This window comes from Synchiropus splendidus, chromosome 11, assembly GCF_027744825.2.
Source record: "Synchiropus splendidus isolate RoL2022-P1 chromosome 11, RoL_Sspl_1.0, whole genome shotgun sequence".
NCBI classification, from domain to species: domain Eukaryota; kingdom Metazoa; phylum Chordata; class Actinopteri; order Syngnathiformes; family Callionymidae; genus Synchiropus; species Synchiropus splendidus.
This window is the reverse complement of record NC_071344.1, coordinates 3,490,571-3,512,438: the sequence shown is the minus strand read 5'-3', so window position 1 is coordinate 3,512,438 and position 21,868 is coordinate 3,490,571. Positions and strand designations below refer to the sequence as shown.

Below are 21,868 nucleotides of genomic sequence, written 5' to 3'. Positions count from 1 at the left end.
TAATGAACTACTTCTTTTTTTTTTACCACCAGAGTGGCGACGATGAGGATTACAAGAGGATATACACAAAGAAGATCAAACCGAGGCTGAAGTCAGAAGATCTGGCCGAAGGAGTTGACGTACGAACAGAGCGACACAGCAGCACGAGCAGCGATGGGAGCACAATCACAACCATCACTCGCCGCATCACAACCTACACTGTGGATATGCCCGGTGGCATCAGTGAAGAACACGAGATTTCAAGCCCAGAACTCAGGGGGCTGATTCATGAATCTGGGGACGGATCTTCAATCAGAATCTCACATGGCAGTGCTCAAGGTAAAGCTGGAGATGACGGTGTTTTTGAGTCAAAAAAGGTCTTCTACTCGACGCCACAAATCGCAGTGACAGAAGAAAGAGAAAAAGGTTTAAGAATCAAAGGACCTCTCTTTGGCGCCAGTGAGAGCCAGGGAGGGGTGAAATGTGACATTTCAAGTGGTAGTGGAGAACTTGGAGATGTGAAATACAGGTTGCTAGAAACAAACGTGACACTAAGAGACAAAATTGAAAGTGGCAGTGGTGTAACTGAGGGCTCAGGGGTTGGAGGAATTCCCTCAGCCAACAACAACGGTGTGACAATAAATTTGTCACCAAAAGGAAAATCGACACACGGTTTTGTAAGAGACGAAACGCAGGGAACAGATGGTGAGTTGGGTGGGAGAAAAATGGTGCAGATACCTGGGATTTCAGTGAGTGGGAAACTGACAAAAGGTTCTGCTTCCGATATTTATCCAAGTGTTACATTGGGTTCACAGTCGAAAGACGTGGAGTACGAAGTGAGTGGCGGCAGGGTATCAGACTCAGTTACGATAGATGACGTTTCAAAAGCAGCAAAAGCAGTCCCAGGCGTAGATGTGAGTCTTGCTGATCCAAATTTGAAATTCAAGGTAGAGGGGAAAATGCCTAGCCCAGGGGGAGACGTCAGAACCTCTGGAATACACATTAAGGGCAGTGGAATTAAAATTGGGTCGGGGGATGGAGTGTCTGGGGAGGAACAAAGTATCAAAGATAATGCAAAAACATCTTTGGATGGAGAAGGTGTTGATTTCAGATCATCCAAGATGAAGATGCCATCACTTTCAAACAGACTTAACATTGACGTAAAAGTGCCTGACACAGGGATTGATGTGCAAGGTCCTGAATTAGAAGGAAATGGAGAAGTGTCACTTCCAGCGGCTAAAATGGAGTCAAAGGTGAATGTCAAATTTCCAGGTCGTGAGACAGATGTGAGATCTCAAGTTTCGAAAGTAGACATTGATGTCAGTGGTCCTGGTGTCACAGGTCCTGACGTGAAAGTCAATCTTCCACAAGCTCAGAAAGTTGGTGATGCGAAATCAACAAAAGTTGACTTCAAGGGACCAGAATTCAGCACAAATGGCATGGTTTCAGGGCCAAAAACATCCAGTCCACATGTAAACGTCACAGTGAAAGAACCACAAGTAAAAGGTGATCTGCCTAGTGCCGAAATTAAAATCAAAGCCCCCGACGTTGACCTTGAAGGTGCTGAGGGGAAGTTTAAAATGCCCAAAATCAAGATGCCAGCAATTGGGATGAGCAGTGGAAAAGTTGAAATGCCAGACGTAGACCTTGATGTGAAAGCACCAAAAGTTGACGTTGAAGTTCCAGATGTTGACATTGAAGGCAAAGATGGGAAAATCAAAGGCCCCAAATTTAAGATGCCGAGCATTTCAGTGCCCGATGTAGACTTGCAAGTAAAAGGATCTAAAGTAAGAGGTGATGTAGATGTCTCTCTTCCAAAGGCTGATGTTGAGTTGCCCAGTGGCAACATTAAAATCAAAGCCCCTGACGTTGACATTGAAGGTCCTGAGGGGAAGGTTAAAATGCCCAAAATCAAGATGCCAGCATTTGGGGTGAGTGGCGGAAAAGGTGAAGTAGACATTGATGTAAAAGCACCAAAAGCCGAAGTTCCAGATGTTGACATTGAGGTTCCTGAAGGGAAGTTTAAAATGCCCAAAATCAAGATGCCAGCAATTGGGGTGAGTGGTGGAAAAGGTGAGATGCCAGACGTAGACATTGATGTGAAAGCACCAAAAGTTGATGTTGAAGTTCCAGATGTTGACCTTGAAGGTCCTGAGGGGAAGTTTAAAATGCCAAAAATCAAGATGCCAGCAATTGGGGTGAGTGGTGGAAAAGTTGAAATGCCAGACGTAGACCTTGATGTGAAAGCACCAAAACTTGATGTTGAAGTTCCAAATGTTGACCTTGAAGGTCCTGAGGGGAAGTTCAAAATGCCCAAAATCAAGATGCCAGCAATTGGGGTGAGTGGTGGAAAGGTTGAAATGCCAGACGTAGACCTTGATGTGAAAGCACCAAAAGTTGATGTTGAAGTTCCAAATGTTGACCTTGAAGGTCCTGAGGGGAAGTTCAAAATGCCAAAAATCAAGATGCCAGCAATTGGGGTGAGTGGTGGAAAAGTTGAAATGCCAGACGTAGACCTTGATGTGAAAGCTCCAAAAGTTGATGTTGAAGTTCCAGATATAGACATTGAAGGCAAAGGTGGGAAAATTAAGGGCCCCAAATTTAAAATGCCCAGCATCTCAGTGCCAAAGGTGTCAATGCCCGATTTAGACTTGCAAATGAAAGGACCTAAAGTAGAAGGTGACGTAGATGTCTCTCTTCCAAAGGCTGATGTTGAGTTGCCCAGTGGCAACATTAAAATCGAAACCCCCGACGTTGACATTAAAGGTCCTGAGGGAGGTTTTAAAATGCCCAAAATCAAGATGCCAGCATTTGGGTATAGTAGTGGAAAAGTTGAAATGCCAGACGTAGACCTTGATGTGAAAGCACCAAAACTTGATGTTGAAGTTCCAAATGTTGACCTTGAAGGTCCTGAGGGAAAGTTCAAAATGCCCAAAATCAAGATGCCAGCATTTGGGGTGAGTGGCGGAAAAGGTGAAGTAGACCTTGATGTAAAAGCACCAAAATTTGATGTTGCAAATGTTGACGTTGAAGGTCCTGAGGGGAAGTTTAAAATGCCCAAAATCAAGATGCCAGCATTTGGGGCGAGCGGTGGAAAAGTTGAAATGCCAGACGTAGGCCTTGATGTGAAAGCACCAAAAGTTGATGTTGAAGTTCCAGATGTTGAGCTTGAAGGTCCTGAGGGGAAGTTCAAAATGCCCAAAATCAAGATGCCAGCAATTGGGGTGAGTGGTGGAAAAGTTGAAATGCCAGACGTAGACCTTGATGTGAAAGCACCAAAAGTTGATGTTGAAGTTCCAGATGTAGACATTGAAGGCAAAGGTGGGAAAATTAAGGGCCCCAAATTTAAAATGCCCAGCATCTCAGTGCCAAAAGTGTCAATGCCCGATTTAGACTTGCAAATGAAAGGACCTAAAGTAGAAGGTGACGGAGATGTCTCTCTTCCAAAGGCTGATGTTGAGTTGCCCAGCGGCAACATTAAAATCAAAGCCCCCGACGTTGACATTGAAGGTCCCAAGGGAGGTTTTAAAATGCCCAAAATCAAGATGCCAGCATTCGGGGCGAGCGGTGGAAAGGTTGAAATGCCAGACGTAGACCTTGATGTGAAAGCTCCAAAAGTTGATGTTGAAGTTCCAGATGTAGACATTGACGGCAAAGGTGGGAAAATTAAGGGCCCCAAATTTAAGATGCCCAGCATTTCAGTGCCCAAGGTGTCAATGCCCGATTTAGACTTGCAAATGAAAGGACCTAAAGTAGAAGGTGACGTAGATGTCTCTCTTCCAAAGGCTGATGTTGAGTTGCCCAGTGGCAACATTAAAATCAAAGCCCCTGACGTTGACCTTGAAGGTCCTGACGGGAAGTTTAAAATGCCCAAAATCAAGATGCCAGCATTTGGGGCGAGCGGTGGAAAAGTTGAAATGCCAGACGTAGACCTTGATGTGAAAGCTCCAAAAGTTGATGTTGAAGTTCCAGATGTAGACATTGAAGGCAAAGGTGGGAAAATTAAAGGCCCCAAATTTAAGATGCCCAGCATTTCAGTGCCAAAGGTGTCAATGGCAGATTTAGACTTGCAAATGAAAGGACCTAAAGTAGAAGGTGACGTAGATGTCTCTCTTCCAAAGGCTGATGTTGAGTTGCCCAGCGGCAACATTAAAATCAAAGCCCCAGACGTTGACATTGAAGGTCCTGAGGGAGATTTTAAAATGCCGAAAATCAAGATGCCATCTATTGGGCTGAGTAGTGGAAAAGGTGAGATGCCAGACGTGGACCTTGATGTGAAAGCACCAAAAGTTGATGTTGAAGTTCCAGATGTTGACCTTGAAGGTCCTGAGGGGAAGTTTAAAATGCCCAAAATCAAGATGCCAGCATTTGGGGCGAGTGGTGGAAAAGTTGAAATGCCAGACGTAGACCTTGATGTGAAAGCTCCAAAAGTTGATGTTGAAGTTCCAGATGTAGACATTGAAGGCAAAGGTGGGAAAATTAAGGGCCCCAAATTTAAGATGCCCAGCATTTCAGTGCCAAAGGTGTCAATGCCCGATTTAGACTTGCAAATGAAAGGACCTAAAGTAGAAGGTGACGTAGATGTCTCTCTTCCAAAGGCTGATGTTGAGTTGCCCAGCGGCAACATTAAAATCAAAGCCCCCGACGTTGACATTGAAGGTCCCGAGGGGAAGTTTAAAATGCCCAAAATCAAGATGCCAGCATTTGGGGCGAGCGGTGGAAAAGTTGAAATGCCAGACGTGGACCTTGATGTGAAAGCACCAAAAGTTGATGTTGAAGTTCCAGATGTTGACCTTGAAGGTCCTGAGGGGAAGTTCAAAATGCCCAAAATCAAGATGCCAGCATTTGGGGCGAGTGGTGGAAAGGTTGAAATGCCAGACGTAGACCTTGATGTGAAAGCACCAAAAGTTGATGTCGAAGTTCCAGATATAGACATTGAAGGCAAAGGTGGGAAAATTAAGGGCCCCAAATTTAAGATGCCAAGCATTTCAGTGCCCAAGGTGTCAATGCCCGATTTAGACTTGCAAATGAAAGGACCTAAAGTAGAAGGTGACGTAGATGTCTCTCTTCCAAAGGCTGATGTTGAGTTGCCCAGTGGCAACATTAAAATCAAAGCCCCGGACGTTGACTTTGAAAGTCCCGAGGGAGGTTTTAAAATGCCCAAAATCAAGATGCCATCTTTTGGGTGGAGTAGTGGAAAAGGTGAGATGCCAGACGTGGACCTTGATGTGAAAGCACCAAAAGTTGATGTTGAAGTTCCAGATGTTGACCTTGAAGGTCCTGAGGGGAAGTTTAAAATGCCCAAAATCAAGATGCCAGCATTTGGGGCGAGTGGTGGAAAAGTTGAAATGCCAGACGTAGACCTTGATGTGAAAGCACCAAAAGTTGATGTCGAAGTTCCAGATATAGACATTGAAGGCAAAGGTGGGAAAATTAAGGGCCCCAAATTTAAGATGCCAAGCATTTCAGTGCCCAAGGTGTCAATGCCAGATTTAGACTTGCAAATGAAAGGACCTAAAGTAGAAGGTGACGTAGATGTCTCTCTTCCAAAGGCTGATGTTGAGTTGCCCAGTGGCAACATTAAAATCAAAGCCCCTGACGTTGACATTGAAGGTCCAAAGGGAGGTTTTAAAATGCCCAAATTCAAGATGCCAGCATTTGGGGCGAGCGGTGGAAAAGTTGAAATGCCAGACGTAGACCTTGATGTGAAAGCACCAAAAGTTGATGTTGAAGTTCCAGATGTTGAGCTTGAAGGTCCTGAGGGGAAGTTTAAAATGCCCAAAATCAAAATGCCAGCAATTGGGGTGAGTGGTGGAAAAGTTGAAATACCAGACGTAGACCTTGATGTGAAACCACCAAAACTTGATGTTGAAGTTCCAAATGTTGACCTTGAAGGTCCTGAGGGGAAGTTCAAAATGCCCAAAATCAAGATGCCAGCATTTGGGGCGAGTGGTGGAAAGGTTGAAATGCCAGACGTAGACCTTGATGTGAAAGCACCAAAAGTTGATGTCGAAGTTCCAGATATAGACATTGAAGGCAAAGGTGGGAAAATTAAGGGCCCCAAATTTAAGATGCCAAGCATTTCAGTGCCCAAGGTGTCAATGCCAGATTTAGACTTGCAAATGAAAGGACCTAAAGTAGAAGGTGACGTAGATGTCTCTCTTCCAAAGGCTGATGTTGAGTTGCCCAGCGGCAACATTAAAATCAAAGCCCCTGACGTTGACATTGAAGGTCCAAAGGGAGGTTTTAAAATGCCCAAATTCAAGATGCCAGCATTTGGGGCGAGCGGTGGAAAAGTTGAAATGCCAGACGTAGACCTTGATGTGAAAGCACCAAAAGTTGATGTTGAAGTTCCAGATGTTGACCTTGAAGGTCCTGAGGGGAAGTTTAAAATGCCCAAAATCAAGATGCCAGCATTTGGGGCGAGCGGTGGAAAAGTTGAAATGCCAGACGTAGACCTTGATGTGAAAGCACCAAAAGTTGATGTCGAAGTTCCAGATATAGACATTGAAGGCAAAGGTGGGAAAATTAAGGGCCCCAAATTTAAGATGCCAAGCATTTCAGTGCCCAAGGTGTCAATGCCAGATTTAGACTTGCAAATGAAAGGACCTAAAGTAGAAGGTGACGTAGATGTCTCTCTTCCAAAGGCTGATGTTGAGTTGCCCAGCGGCAACATTAAAATCAAAGCCCCCGACGTTGACATTGAAGGTCCAAAGGGAGGTTTTAAAATGCCCAAATTCAAGATGCCAGCATTTGGGGCGAGCGGTGGAAAAGTTGAAATGCCAGACGTAGACCTTGATGTGAAAGCACCAAAAGTTGATGTTGAAGTTCCAGATGTTGAGCTTGAAGGTCCTGAGGGGAAGTTTAAAATGCCCAAAATCAAAATGCCAGCAATTGGGGTGAGTGGTGGAAAAGTTGAAATACCAGACGTAGACCTTGATGTGAAAGCACCAAAACTTGATGTTGAAGTTCCAAATGTTGACCTTGAAGGTCCTGAGGGGAAGTTCAAAATGCCCAAAATCAAGATGCCAGCATTTGGGGCGAGTGGTGGAAAGGTTGAAATGCCAGACGTAGACCTTGATGTGAAAGCACCAAAAGTTGATGTCGAAGTTCCAGATATAGACATTGAAGGCAAAGGTGGGAAAATTAAGGGCCCCAAATTTAAGATGCCAAGCATTTCAGTGCCCAAGGTGTCAATGCCAGATTTAGACTTGCAAATGAAAGGACCTAAAGTAGAAGGTGACGTAGATGTCTCTCTTCCAAAGGCTGATGTTGAGTTGCCCAGCGGCAACATTAAAATCAAAGCCCCGGACGTTGACATTGAAGGTCCAAAGGGAGGTTTTAAAATGCCCAAATTCAAGATGCCAGCATTTGGGGCGAGCGGTGGAAAAGTTGAAATGCCAGACGTAGACCTTGATGTGAAAGCACCAAAAGTTGATGTCGAAGTTCCAGATGTTGAGCTTGAAGGTCCTGAGGGGAAGTTTAAAATGCCCAAAATCAAAATGCCAGCAATTGGGGTGAGTGGTGGAAAAGTTGAAATACCAGACGTAGACCTTGATGTGAAAGCACCAAAACTTGATGTTGAAGTTCCAAATGTTGACCTTGAAGGTCCTGAGGGGAAGTTCAAAATGCCCAAAATCAAGATGCCAGCATTTGGGGCGAGTGGTGGAAAGGTTGAAATGCCAGACGTAGACCTTGATGTGAAAGCACCAAAAGTTGATGTCGAAGTTCCAGATATAGACATTGAAGGCAAAGGTGGGAAAATTAAGGGCCCCAAATTTAAGATGCCAAGCATTTCAGTGCCCAAGGTGTCAATGCCAGATTTAGACTTGCAAATGAAAGGACCTAAAGTAGAAGGTGACGTAGATGTCTCTCTTCCAAAGGCTGATGTTGAGTTGCCCAGCGGCAACATTAAAATCAAAGCCCCGGACGTTGACATTGAAGGTCCAAAGGGAGGTTTTAAAATGCCCAAATTCAAGATGCCAGCATTTGGGGCGAGCGGTGGAAAAGTTGAAATGCCAGACGTAGACCTTGATGTGAAAGCACCAAAAGTTGATGTTGAAGTTCCAGATGTTAACCTTGAAGGTCCTGACGGGAAGTTCAAAATGCCCAAAATCAAGATGCCAGCATTTGGGGCGAGCGGTGGAAAAGTTGAAATGCCAGACGTAGACCTTGATGTGAAAGCTCCAAAAGTTGATGTTGAAGTTCCAGATGTAGACATTGAAGGCAAAGGTGGGAAAATTAAGGGCCCCAAATTTAAGATGCCCAGCATCTCAGTGCCAAAGGTGTCAATGCCCGATTTAGACTTTCAAATGAAAGGACCTAAAGTAGAAGGTGACGTAGATGTCTCTCTTCCAAAGGCTGATGTTGAGTTGCCCAGTGGCAACATTAAAATCAAAGCCCCAGACGTTGACATTGAAAGTCCCGAGGGAGGTTTTAAAATGCCCAAAATCAAGATGCCAGCATTTGGGGCGAGCGGTGGAAAAGTTGAAATGCCAGACGTGGACCTTGATGTGAAAGCTCCAAAAGTTGATGTTGAAGTTCCAGATGTAGACATTGAAGGCAAAGGTGGGAAAATTAAGGGCCCCAAATTTAAGATGCCCAGCATTTCAGTGCCAAAGGTGTCAATGCCCGATTTAGATTTGCAAATGAAAGGACCTAAAGTAGAAGGTGACGTAGATGTCTCTCTTCCAAAGGCTGATGTTGAGTTGCCCAGTGGCAACATTAAAATCAAAGCCCCTGACGTTGACCTTGAAGGTCCTGACGGGAAGTTTAAAATGCCCAAAATCAAGATGCCAGCATTTGGGGCGAGCGGTGGAAAGGTTGAAATGCCAGACGTAGACCTTGATGTGAAAGCACCAAAAGTTGATGTTGAAGTTCCAGATGTTGAGCTTGAAGGTCCTGAGGGGAAGTTTAAAATGCCCAAAATCAAGATGCCAGCATTTGGGGCGAGCGGTGGAAAGGTTGAAATGCCAGACGTAGACCTTGATGTGATAGCTCCAAAAGTTGATGTTGAAGTTCCAGATGTAGACATTGACGGCAAAGGTGGGAAAATTAAGGGCCCCAAATTTAAGATGCCCAGCATCTCAGTGCCAAAGGTGTCAATGCCCGATTTAGACTTGCAAATGAAAGGACCTAAAGTAGAAGGTGACGTAGATGTCTCTCTTCCAAAGGCTGATGTTGAGTTGCCCAGCGGCAACATTAAAATCAAAGCCCCTGACGTTGACATTGAAGGTCCAAAGGGAGGTTTTAAAATGCCCAAATTCAAGATGCCAGCATTTGGGGCGAGCGGTGGAAAAGTTGAAATGCCAGACGTAGACCTTGATGTGAAAGCACCAAAAGTTGATGTTGAAGTTCCAGATGTTGACCTTGAAGGTCCTGACGGGAAGTTTAAAATGCCCAAAATCAAGATGCCAGCATTTGGGGCGAGCGGTGGAAAAGTTGAAATGCCAGACGTAGACCTTGATGTGAAAGCTCCAAAAGTTGATGTTGAAGTTCCAGATGTAGACATTGAAGGCAAAGGTGGGAAAATTAAGGGCCTCAAATTTAAGATGCCCAGCATCTCAGTGCCAAAGGTGTCAATGCCCGATTTAGACTTTCAAATGAAAGGACCTAAAGTAGAAGGTGACGTAGATGTCTCTCTTCCAAAGGCTGATGTTGAGTTGCCCAGTGGCAACATTAAAATCAAAGCCCCAGACGTTGACATTGAAAGTCCCGAGGGAGGTTTTAAAATGCCCAAAATCAAGATGCCAGCATTTGGGGCGAGCGGTGGAAAAGTTGAAATGCCAGACGTGGACCTTGATGTGAAAGCTCCAAAAGTTGATGTTGAAGTTCCAGATGTAGACATTGAAGGCAAAGGTGGGAAAATTAAGGGCCCCAAATTTAAGATGCCAAGCATTTCAGTGCCAAAGGTGTCAATGCCCGATTTAGATTTGCAAATGAAAGGACCTAAAGTAGAAGGTGACGTAGATGTCTCTCTTCCAAAGGCTGATGTTGAGTTGCCCAGTGGCAACATTAAAATCAAAGCCCCCGACGTTGACCTTGAAGGTCCTGACGGGAAGTTTAAAATGCCCAAAATCAAGATGCCAGCATTTGGGGCGAGCGGTGGAAAGGTTGAAATGCCAGACGTAGACCTTGATGTGAAAGCACCAAAAGTTGATGTTGAAGTTCCAGATGTAGACATTGAAGGCAAAGGTGGGAAAATTAAGGGCCCCAAATTTAAGATGCCCAGCATCTCAGTGCCAAAGGTGTCAATGCCCGATTTAGACTTTCAAATGAAAGGACCTAAAGTAGAAGGTGACGTAGATGTCTCTCTTCCAAAGGCTGATGTTGAGTTGCCCAGCGGCAACATTAAAATCAAAGCCCCGGACGTTGACATTGAAAGTCCCGAGGGAGGTTTTAAAATGCCCAAAATCAAGATGCCAGCATTTGGGGCGAGCGGTGGAAAAGTTGAAATGCCAGACGTAGACCTTGATGTGAAAGCTCCAAAAGTTGATGTTGAAGTTCCAGATGTAGACATTGAAGGCAAAGGTGGGAAAATTAAGGGCCCCAAATTTAAGATGCCCAGCATTTCAGTGCCAAAGGTGTCAATGCCCGATTTAGACTTGCAAATGAAAGGACCTAAAGTAGAAGGTGACGTAGATATCTCACTGGCAAGTCCAAAGGCAGAAATTGACACTCCAGATGTCACAGTTGAATCACCTGAGATCGTCACAAAGAAAAGCAAGTTCAAAATGCCCAAGTTTGGAATCAAAAGTCCAAAGATTAAGTCACCTGACGTTAACGTTGATGCTGATTTGGGCATCAAAGTGAAAACAAAAAGTTCAGAGGGTCTCGATGTTGATCTGAGTGTGAACAAACCAAAAGTGAAGGGGTCCAAATTTAAGCTCCCAAAATTTGGTTTTAAAGTTCCGAAGTTGGAAATGCCAGATGTTGATATAAACCTGCCAAAGGCAGATCTTCATGTCGACAATGGAGAACTGTCCCTTCCGAAAGGGCCAGGGGTGGATGTCAATCTTCCAAGTGCTAAGATTGATGTGAAATCCCCTGATCTTGAAATAAAGGCTCCAAGTATGCCCAAAGTGTCAATGCCTGATGTAGACTTGCCTAGTTCGGATATCAAAATGAAAGCCCCAGAAGTTGACTTTCAAGGACCAGAGAGTGGGTTTACATTGCCCAAGATTAAAATGCCACATTTTGACATTGGTGGGTCAGAGGTGGACGGTCCAGAGGTTGATGTTAATCTTCCAAAGGCCAAGATTGATGTCAAAGCTCCAGAACTTGACATTGACATTAATGGCCCTGATGCAAACATCAAAGGTCCCAAATTCAATCTACCATCTGTAAAAGTACCCACACTACCTGGTTTCGACGTCAGTCTAAGAGGACCAAAGGTGAAGGGAGATGCAGACCTTTCTCTGTCAACAACAAAGGTGGACATAAAAACTCCAAAAGTTGAGGGTGAGTTGCCAGACCTTTCTATTGATGCTGACAAACCTGGCTTCAAAATGCCAAAGTTCAGCATGCCTAAATTTGGAACAAAGGGCCCCAGTATTCAAGGGCCAGAAATTGACGCCAGTCTTCCAAGTGGTAAAGTTGATGTGAATTTGCCTGAAGTGGACATAAAGGGCCCCAGTCTGGAGGTCGAGAGTCCAAGTGGAAAAATCAAAGGACCTAAATTCAAGATGCCAAATATTTCAGGGCCAAAGATTTCCATGCCTGATGTCGACTTTAATTTGAAAGGTCCCAACCTTAAAGGTGGTGTTGATGTGTCTGTTCCAAAGGCAGAGGGAGAAATCAATGTACCAGGTGTTGAGGTTTCAGGCCCTGAACTTGACATGAAAGGAACTGAAGGTGGGTTTAAAATGCCCAAGATTAAAATGCCACATTTTGACATCAGTGGGCCAAAGGTGGAGGGTCCTGAGGTTGATGTCAATCTGCCAAAGGCTGGCATTGATGTTGAAGTCCCAGATGTAGATGTTGATGTGAAAGGTCCTGATGCGAACATCAAAGGTCCCAAATTCAGTCTACCATCCATTAAATCAGCCACATTGCCTGGTTTCGACATCAATCTGAAAGGACCAAAGGGAGAAATAAAAACACCAAAAGTTGAGGGTGAGTTACCAGACCTTTCCATTGACGCTGATAAACCTGGCTTCAAAATGCCAAAGTTCAGCATGCCTAAATTTGGAACAAAGGGCCCCAGTATTCAAGGGCCAGAAATTGATGCCAGTCTTCCAAGTGGCAAAGTTGATGTGAATTTGCCTGAAGTGGACATAAAGGGACCCAGTGTAGAGGTTGAGAGTCCAAGTGGAAAAATCAAAGGACCTAAATTCAAGATGCCAAATATTTCAGGGCCAAAGATTTCCATGCCTGACGTCGACTTTGATTTGAAAGGTCCCAACCTTAAAGGTGGTGTTGATGTGTCTGTTCCAAAGGCAGAGGGAGAAATCAATGTACCAGGTGTTGAGGTTTCAGGCCCTGAATTTGACATTAAAGGAAGTGATGGTGGAATCAAAATGCCCAAGATTAAAATGCCACATTTTGGCTTAGGTGGGCCAAAGGTGGAGGGTCCTGAGGTTGATGTCAATCTGCCAAAGGCTGGCATTGATGTTGAAGTCCCAGATGTAGATGTTGATGTGAAAGGCCCTGATGCGAACATCAAAGGTCCCAAATTCAGTCTACCATCCATTAAATCACCTACATTGCCTGGTTTCGACATCAATCTGAAAGGACCAAAGGGAGAAATAAAAACACCAAAAGTTGAGGGTGAGTTACCAGACCTTTCCATTGACGCTGATAAACCTGGCTTCAAACTGCCAAAGTTCAGCATGCCTAGATTTGGAATGAAGGGCCCCAGTATTCAAGGGCCAGAAATTGATGCCAGTCTTCCAAGTGGTAAAGTTGATGTGAATTTGCCTGAAGTGGACATAAAGGGACCCAGTGTGGAGGTCGAGAGTCCAAGTGGAAAAATCAAAGGACCTAAATTCAAGATGCCAAATATTTCAGGGCCAAAGATTTCCATGCCTGATGTTAACTTTGATTTGAAAGGTCCCAACCTTAAAGGTGGTGTTGATGTGTCTGTTCCAAAGGCAGAGGGAGAAATCAATGTACCAGGTGTTGAGGTTTCAGGCCCTGAACTTGACATTAAAGGAAGTGATGGTGGAATCAAAATGCCCAAGATTAAAATGCCACATTTTAGCTTAGGTGGGCCAAAGGTGGAGGGTCCTGAGGTTGATGTCAATCTGCCAAAGGCTGGCATTGATGTCGAAGTCCCAGACATAGATGTTGATGTGAAAGGCCCTGATGCAAACATCAAAGGTCCCAAATTCAGTCTACCATCCATTAAATCAGCCACATTGCCTGGTTTCGACATCAATCTGAAAGGACCAAAGGGAGAAATAAAAACACCAAAAGTTGAGGGTGAGTTACCAGATCTTTCCATTGACGCTGATAAACCTGGCTTCAAAATGCCAAAGTTCAGCATGCCTAGATTTGGAACAAAGGGCCACAGTATTCAAGGGCCAGAAATTGACGCCAGTCTTCCAAGTGGTAAAGTTGATGTGAATTTGCCTGAAATGGACATAAAGGGCCCCAGCGTGGAGGTCGAGAGTCCAAGTGGAAAAATCAAAGGACCTAAATTCAAGATGCCAAATATTTCAGGGCCAAAGATTTCCATGCCTGATGTTAACTTTGATTTGAAAGGTCCCAACCTTAAAGGTGGTGTTGATGTGTCTGTTCCAAAGGCAGAGGGAGAAATCAATGTACCAGGTGTTGAGGTTTCAGGCCCTGAATTTGACATTAAAGGAAGTGATGGTGGAATCAAAATGCCCAAGATTAAAATGCCACATTTTAGCTTAGGTGGGCCAAAGGTGGAGGGTCCTGAGGTTGATGTCAATCTGCCAAAGGCTGGCATTGATGTCGAAGTCCCAGACATAGATGTTGATGTGAAAGGCCCTGATGCAAACATCAAAGGTCCCAAATTCAGTCTACCATCCATTAAATCACCCACATTGCCTGGTTTCGACATCAATCTGAAAGGACCAAAGGGAGAAATAAAAACACCAAAAGTTGAGGGTGAGTTACCAGACCTTTCCATTGACGCTGATAAACCTGGCTTCAAACTGCCAAAGTTCAGCATGCCTAGATTTGGAATGAAGGGCCCCAGTATTCAAGGGCCAGAAATTGATGCCAGTCTTCCAAGTGGTAAAGTTGATGTGAATTTGCCTGAAGTGGACATAAAGGGACCCAGTGTGGAGGTCGAGAGTCCAAGTGGAAAAATCAAAGGACCTAAATTTAAGATGCCAAATATTTCCGGGCCAAAGATTTCCATGCCTGATGTTAACTTTGATTTGAAAGGTCCCAACCTTAAAGGTGGTGTTGATGTGTCTGTTCCAAAGGCAGAGGGAGAAATCAATGTACCAGGTGTTGAGGTTTCAGGCCCTGAACTTGACATTAAAGGAAGTGATGGTGGAATCAAAATGCCCAAGATTAAAATGCCACATTTTAGCTTAGGTGGGCCAAAGGTGGAGGGTCCTGAGGTTGATGTCAATCTGCCAAAGGCTGGCATTGATGTCGAAGTCCCAGACATAGATGTTGATGTGAAAGGCCCTGATGCAAACATCAAAGGTCCCAAATTCAGTCTACCATCCATTAAATCAGCCACATTGCCTGGTTTCGACATCAATCTGAAAGGACCAAAGGGAGAAATAAAAACACCAAAAGTTGAGGGTGAGTTACCAGACCTTTCCATTGACGCTGATAAACCTGGCTTCAAAATGCCAAAGTTCAGCATGCCTAGATTTGGAATGAAGGGCCCCAGTATTCAAGGGCCAGAAATTGATGCCAGTCTTCCAAGTGGTAAAGTTGATGTGAATTTGCCTGAAGTGGACATAAAGGGACCCAGTGTGGAGGTCGAGAGTCCAAGTGGAAAAATCAAAGGACCTAAATTCAAGATGCCAAATATTTCAGGGCCAAAGATTTCCATGCCTGATGTCGACTTTGATTTGAAAGGTCCCAACCTTAAAGGTGGTGTTGATGTGTCTGTTCCAAAGGCAGAGGGAGAAATCAATGTACCAGGTGTTGAGGTTTCAGGCCCTGAACTTGACATTAAAGGAAGTGATGGTGGAATCAAAATGCCCAAGATTAAAATGCCACATTTTAGCTTAGGTGGGCCAAAGGTGGAGGGTCCTGAGGTTGATGTCAATCTGCCAAAGGCTGGCATTGATGTCGAAGTCCCAGACATAGATGTTGATGTGAAAGGCCCTGATGCAAACATCAAAGGTCCCAAATTCAGTCTGCCATCCATTAAATCACCCACATTGCCTGGTTTCGACATCAATCTGAAAGGACCAAAGGGAGAAATAAAAACACCAAAAGTTGAGGGTGAGTTACCAGATCTTTCCATTGACGCTGATAAACCTGGCTTCAAAATGCCAAAGTTCAGCATGCCTAGATTTGGAATGAAGGGCCCCAGTATTCAAGGGCCAGAAATTGATGCCAGTCTTCCAAGTGGTAAAGTTGATGTGAATTTGCCTGAAGTGGACATAAAGGGACCCAGTGTAGAGGTTGAGAGTCCAAGTGGAAAAATCAAAGGACCTAAATTCAAGATGCCAAATATTTCAGGGCCAAAGATTTCCATGCCTGATGTCGACTTTGATTTGAAAGGTCCCAACCTTAAAGGTGGTGTTGATGTGTCTGTTCCAAAGGCAGAGGGAGAAATCAATGTACCAGGTGTTGAGGTTTCAGGCCCTGAACTTGACATGAAAGGAACTGAAGGTGGGTTTAAAATGCCCAAGATTAAAATGCCACATTTTGACATCAGTGGGCCAAAGGTGGAGGGTCCTGAGGTTGATGTCAATCTGCCAAAGGCTGGCATTGATGTTGAAGTCCCAGATGTAGATGTTGATGTGAAAGGTCCTGATGCGAACATCAAAGGTCCCAAATTCAGTCTACCATCCATTAAATCACCCACATTGCCTGGTTTCGACATCAATCTGAAAGGACCAAAGGGAGAAATAAAAACACCAAAAGTTGAGGGTGAGTTACCAGATCTTTCCATTGACGCTGATAAACCTGGCTTCAAACTGCCAAAGTTCAGCATGCCTAAATTTGGAATGAAGGGCCCCAATATTCAAGGGCCAGAAATTGACGCCAGTCTTCCAAGTGGTAAAGTTGATGTGAATTTGCCTGAAGTGGACATAAAGGGACCCAGTGTGGAGGTCGAGAGTCCAAGTGGAAAAATCAAAGGACCTAAATTCAAGATGCCAAACATTTCAGGGCCAAAGATTTCCATGCCTGATGTTAACTTTGATTTGAAAGGTCCCAACCTTAAAGGTGGTGTTGATGTGTCTGTTCCAAAGGCAGAGGGAGAAATCAATGTACCAGGTGTTGAGGTTTCAGGCCCTGAACTTGACATTAAAGGAAGTGATGGTGGAATCAAAATGCCCAAGATTAAAATGCCACATTTTAGCTTAGGTGGGCCAAAGGTGGAGGGTCCTGAGGTTGATGTCAATCTGCCAAAGGCTGGCATTGATGTTGAAGTCCCAGACATAGATGTTGATGTGAAAGGCCCTGATGCAAACATCAAAGGTCCCAAATTCAGTCTGCCATCCATTAAATCACCCACATTGCCTGGTTTCGACATCAATCTGAAAGGACCAAAGGGAGAAATAAAAACACCAAAAGTTGAGGGTGAGTTACCAGATCTTTCCATTGACGCTGATAAACCTGGCTTCAAAATGCCAAAGTTCAGCATGCCTAGATTTGGAATGAAGGGCCCCAGTATTCAAGGGCCAGAAATTGATGCCAGTCTTCCAAGTGGTAAAGTTGATGTGAATTTGCCTGAAGTGGACATAAAGGGACCCAGTGTGGAGGTCGAGAGTCCAAGTGGAAAAATCAAAGGACCTAAATTCAAGATGCCAAATATTTCAGGGCCAAAGATTTCCATGCCTGATGTCGACTTTGATTTGAAAGGTCCCAACCTTAAAGGTGGTGTTGATGTGTCTGTTCCAAAGGCAGAGGGAGAAATCAATGTACCAGGTGTTGAGGTTTCAGGCCCTGAACTTGACATTAAAGGAAGTGATGGTGGAATCAAAATGCCCAAGATTAAAATGCCACATTTTAGCTTAGGTGGGCCAAAGGTGGAGGGTCCTGAGGTTGATGTCAATCTGCCAAAGGCTGGCATTGATGTCGAAGTCCCAGACATAGATGTTGATGTGAAAGGCCCTGATGCAAACATCAAAGGTCCCAAATTCAGTCTGCCATCCATTAAATCACCCACATTGCCTGGTTTCGACATCAATCTGAAAGGACCAAAGGGAGAAATAAAAACACCAAAAGTTGAGGGTGAGTTACCAGATCTTTCCATTGACGCTGATAAACCTGGCTTCAAACTGCCAAAGTTCAGCATGCCTAGATTTGGAATGAAGGGCCCCAGTATTCAAGGGCCAGAAATTGATGCCAGTCTTCCAAGTGGTAAAGTTGATGTGAATTTGCCTGAAGTGGACATAAAGGGACCCAGTGTAGAGGTTGAGAGTCCAAGTGGAAAAATCAAAGGACCTAAATTCAAGATGCCAAATATTTCAGGGCCAAAGATTTCCATGCCTGATGTCGACTTTGATTTGAAAGGTCCCAACCTTAAAGGTGGTGTTGATGTGTCTGTTCCAAAGGCAGAGGGAGAAATCAATGTACCAGGTGTTGAGGTTTCAGGCCCTGAACTTGACATGAAAGGAACTGAAGGTGGGTTTAAAATGCCCAAGATTAAAATGCCACATTTTGACATCAGTGGGCCAAAGGTGGAGGGTCCTGAGGTTGATGTCAATCTGCCAAAGGCTGGCATTGATGTTGAAGTCCCAGATGTAGATGTTGATGTGAAAGGTCCTGATGCGAACATCAAAGGTCCCAAATTCAGTCTACCATCCATTAAATCACCCACATTGCCTGGTTTCGACATCAATCTGAAAGGACCAAAGGGAGAAATAAAAACACCAAAAGTTGAGGGTGAGTTACCAGACCTTTCCATTGACGCTGATAAACCTGGCTTCAAACTGCCAAAGTTCAGCATGCCTAAATTTGGAATGAAGGGCCCCAATATTCAAGGGCCAGAAATTGACGCCAGTCTTCCAAGTGGTAAAGTTGATGTGAATTTGCCTGAAGTGGACATAAAGGGACCCAGTGTGGAGGTCGAGAGTCCAAGTGGAAAAATCAAAGGACCTAAATTCAAGATGCCAAACATTTCAGGGCCAAAGATTTCCATGCCTGATGTTAACTTTGATTTGAAAGGTCCCAACCTTAAAGGTGGTGTTGATGTGTCTGTTCCAAAGGCAGAGGGAGAAATCAATGTACCAGGTGTTGAGGTTTCAGGCCCTGAACTTGACATTAAAGGAAGTGATGGTGGAATCAAAATGCCCAAGATTAAAATGCCACATTTTAGCTTAGGTGGGCCAAAGGTGGAGGGTCCTGAGGTTGATGTCAATCTGCCAAAGGCTGGCATTGATGTTGAAGTCCCAGACATAGATGTTGATGTGAAAGGCCCTGATGCAAACATCAAAGGTCCCAAATTCAGTCTGCCATCCATTAAATCACCCACATTGCCTGGTTTCGACATCAATCTGAAAGGACCAAAGGGAGAAATAAAAACACCAAAAGTTGAGGGTGAGTTACCAGACCTTTCCATTGACGCTGATAAACCTGGCTTCAAACTGCCAAAGTTCAGCATGCCTAGATTTGGAATGAAGGGCCCCAGTATTCAAGGGCCAGAAATTGATGCCAGTCTTCCAAGTGGTAAAGTTGATGTGAATTTGCCTGAAGTGGACATAAAGGGACCCAGTGTAGAGGTCGAGAGTCCAAGTGGAAAAATCAAAGGACCTAAATTCAAGATGCCAAATATTTCAGGGCCAAAGATTTCCATGCCTGATGTCGACTTTGATTTGAAAGGTCCCAACCTTAAAGGTGGTGTTGATGTGTCTGTTCCAAAGGCAGAGGGAGAAATCAATGTACCAGGTGTTGAGGTTTCAGGCCCTGAACTTGACATGAAAGGAACTGAAGGTGGGTTTAAAATGCCCAAGATTAAAATGCCACATTTTGACATCAGTGGGCCAAAGGTGGAGGGTCCTGAGGTTGATGTCAATCTGCCAAAGGCTGGCATTGATGTTGAAGTCCCAGATGTAGATGTTGATGTGAAAGGTCCTGATGCGAACATCAAAGGTCCCAAATTCAGTCTACCATCCATTAAATCACCCACATTGCCTGGTTTCGACATCAATCTGAAAGGACCAAAGGGAGAAATAAAAACACCAAAAGTTGAGGGTGAGTTACCAGATCTTTCCATTGACGCTGATAAACCTGGCTTCAAACTGCCAAAGTTCAGCATGCCTAGATTTGGAATGAAGGGCCCCAGTATTCAAGGGCCAGAAATTGATGCCAGTCTTCCAAGTGGTAAAGTTGATGTGAATTTGCCTGAAGTGGACATAAAGGGACCCAGTGTGGAGGTCGAGAGTCCAAGTGGAAAAATCAAAGGACCTAAATTCAAGATGCCAACAATCTCTGTGCCGAAAGTTTCCATGCCTGATGTTGACTTAAATTTCACAGGTCCCAACCTCACAAGTGGTGTGGACATGTCAATTTCAAAGCCAGAGGGAGACTTGGCTGTTTCAGGCTTTGAGATCTCAGGACCTGATCTTGGTATTGAAGGAAGTGAGGGTAAAATCCAAATGCCCAATGTTGAATCTCGCATCACCACAAAAATGCAGGGTCCTGATGTACATGTCACTGACCCCAAACTTGAAGGAAACAGTGACATCACAATCCCAGGAGTTACGTTCCCTAAATTCAAGCATCCCAAATTTGGAGTAAAGTCACCAGAATTTGAAGGTCAAGGTGATATGTCAAAAGTGGATGTAAATCTCCAAGGACCTGAATTCAAGTCTGAAACCCCAGGTATTGATACTAATATCAAGGCAAAAACTGGTAAAATAAAGCTTCCGAAAGGTAAAGGGAAGATAAAGAAGTCTGATGTTGAATTCGATGGGGAGTTGGATGCAGGCACCTCTAATTTAAACGCAAAGGGAACAAAGGCCAAAAAGCCCCTTTTTGGAAAGCTTAATTTTCCTGATGTGGAATTAGACCTCAAGTCACCAAAATTAAAAGGAGATGGATCTTTATCTGGAGGGCTGAAATCACCTGATGCAAATCTTCCATCCATTGGCTTAAAGGGTGCTACGGGTGGGTCGGTCAGTGAAAACGTTGAGCTGTCTTCAGGAGGTTTAGTGGCGGGGAGTGGACACCCCAATATCAAAATGGCAAATTTAGAAATGGCTTCCTCTGATGTTGACGTTTCTGGTGGTTTGAGGGTAAAAGGCAGTCCAAAGTTGGATTATAGTCCACCGGGGGTTGAATTTACTGGCCTGAAATATCCAGAGGGTACAGTAACATTCCCCCAGATGAAGGTACCAAAGTTTGGGATTGCACAAGTTGAGGACTTGAAAGACAGTGGAGCAAGTGCGGGTACTGCATTTCAAGTTGAAAGCAGTTCTCAAAATATCAAAATTCAGGGTCCAGAAATTAGGCACAGTGAGGGAAAAGTGAAGGTGAAGTTGCCTAGGTTCTTTGGAAAATCCAAAGCAAAGGGGAGTAGTGTTGGTGACCTCCAGGGACTTGAGGTACAAATGAGTGGTGATGGAAAAGGGTTGGTTAGCGGAGAGGGGCCAGAGGTCCATGGTGGCTTTTCGCCCAAAAGCAAGTCAGCCTCACTCGATCTTTTCAAGAAATCAAGACATCGGTCTTCCTCCTTAAGTGACGAAGGTGGGGCTGTTGGGGTTAGCGCTCACTCAGCTAATTCAGAAGCAGAGGCTGGTGATGTTTCATTTGACATGACGGGTTCCAAGGGCAAAGCAAAGAAAGGCAAGCTGAAATTTGGAACCTTCGGTGGCTTTGGTTCCAAATCTAAGGGTTCTTACGAAGTTACACTTGACGATGAGGCAGCAACAGAAGGCGGGGCAGGCATGTCTCTGGCTTCGAAAAAATCCAGATTATCATCTTCTTCAAGCAGTGACAGTGGCTCAAGGGGTGGTTTCAGGTTTCCGAAACTAGAACTCACTGTCTCGCCCAAAAAATAAACTGCCATGGAAACGTCTTCTTACATGTTGAAACTGTCTCTGCTTATTTGATAAATATTTCTGCCATGTTGGTAGAAATTGCTGCAATTGTTGTTTCTTCAAGTAAAAAAAAAAAACATTACTTTGTTAAAATTAGATTTAAATTGTAAATAAGATTCATTATTGTAATAAATATTGTGTTTTTGTACATAGTCCAGATTTAATGAACATTTGTCACAAAAGAATATATCAATTTGTGTTTTCATCATGAATATTTTGGATGCAATGGTGTGGTGTAACTGTTTCTTGGGGTGTCATTCATAAAGCAGAATCTTGAAGGAAACTGTTCATACAAGTCAACGCAATTGTAATCAGTCACATTTTTATGTATAACACAGGTGTATTGACAAGCTTTAACAATGTATAACCAGTGAACACGCATATCACCGTCTATAGACAATAAAACATAGACCATGGTTGAAGAAATTAGAAGCTCTGTTCTCAGCAAGTCTTTTTTTTTTATTTACAGTCAAGTTTTTTTTCCCTCTACAAATTAATTCTGTCTTGTAATTCACTTTCATTCTGTTTTGTTTTTCTGCCACTGTCAGTGTATACTTGTCTCCATAAAATTGTAAAAACAATGTCTCAATAAACAGTGCCTTTTCCTGTCAGTTGTTTGCTAACAAAATCTCTGTCAGAGTTAAATATTTTTGATCACAGATAGCGGAAAAACAGGAAATAAATATTTGGGATTGTGTGCATTCTGCTCAATAAAAGATTTGGAAAATATCTTA

At 44.0% G+C, this 21,868-nt stretch overlaps 1 protein-coding gene and 1 long non-coding RNA gene across 9 annotated transcripts in view; one reads left to right on the top strand and one right to left on the bottom strand.

The window, feature by feature from the left end:
- LOC128767107 (uncharacterized) overlaps nucleotides 1–21,868 on the bottom strand; it is a 36,935-nt gene that overhangs the window by 14,665 nt on the left and 402 nt on the right. The window lies entirely within an intron of this gene.
- Nucleotides 1–21,868, top strand: part of ahnak (AHNAK nucleoprotein) — a 28,970-nt gene extending 7,102 nt beyond the window's left edge. Inside the window, exon 6 of the mRNA XM_053878835.1 lies at nucleotides 33–21,868. Within this exon, the coding sequence (XP_053734810.1) occupies nucleotides 33–21,095 (21,063 nt within the window). The 3' untranslated portion in view covers nucleotides 21,096–21,868. The remainder of the gene's footprint in view (nucleotides 1–32) is intronic.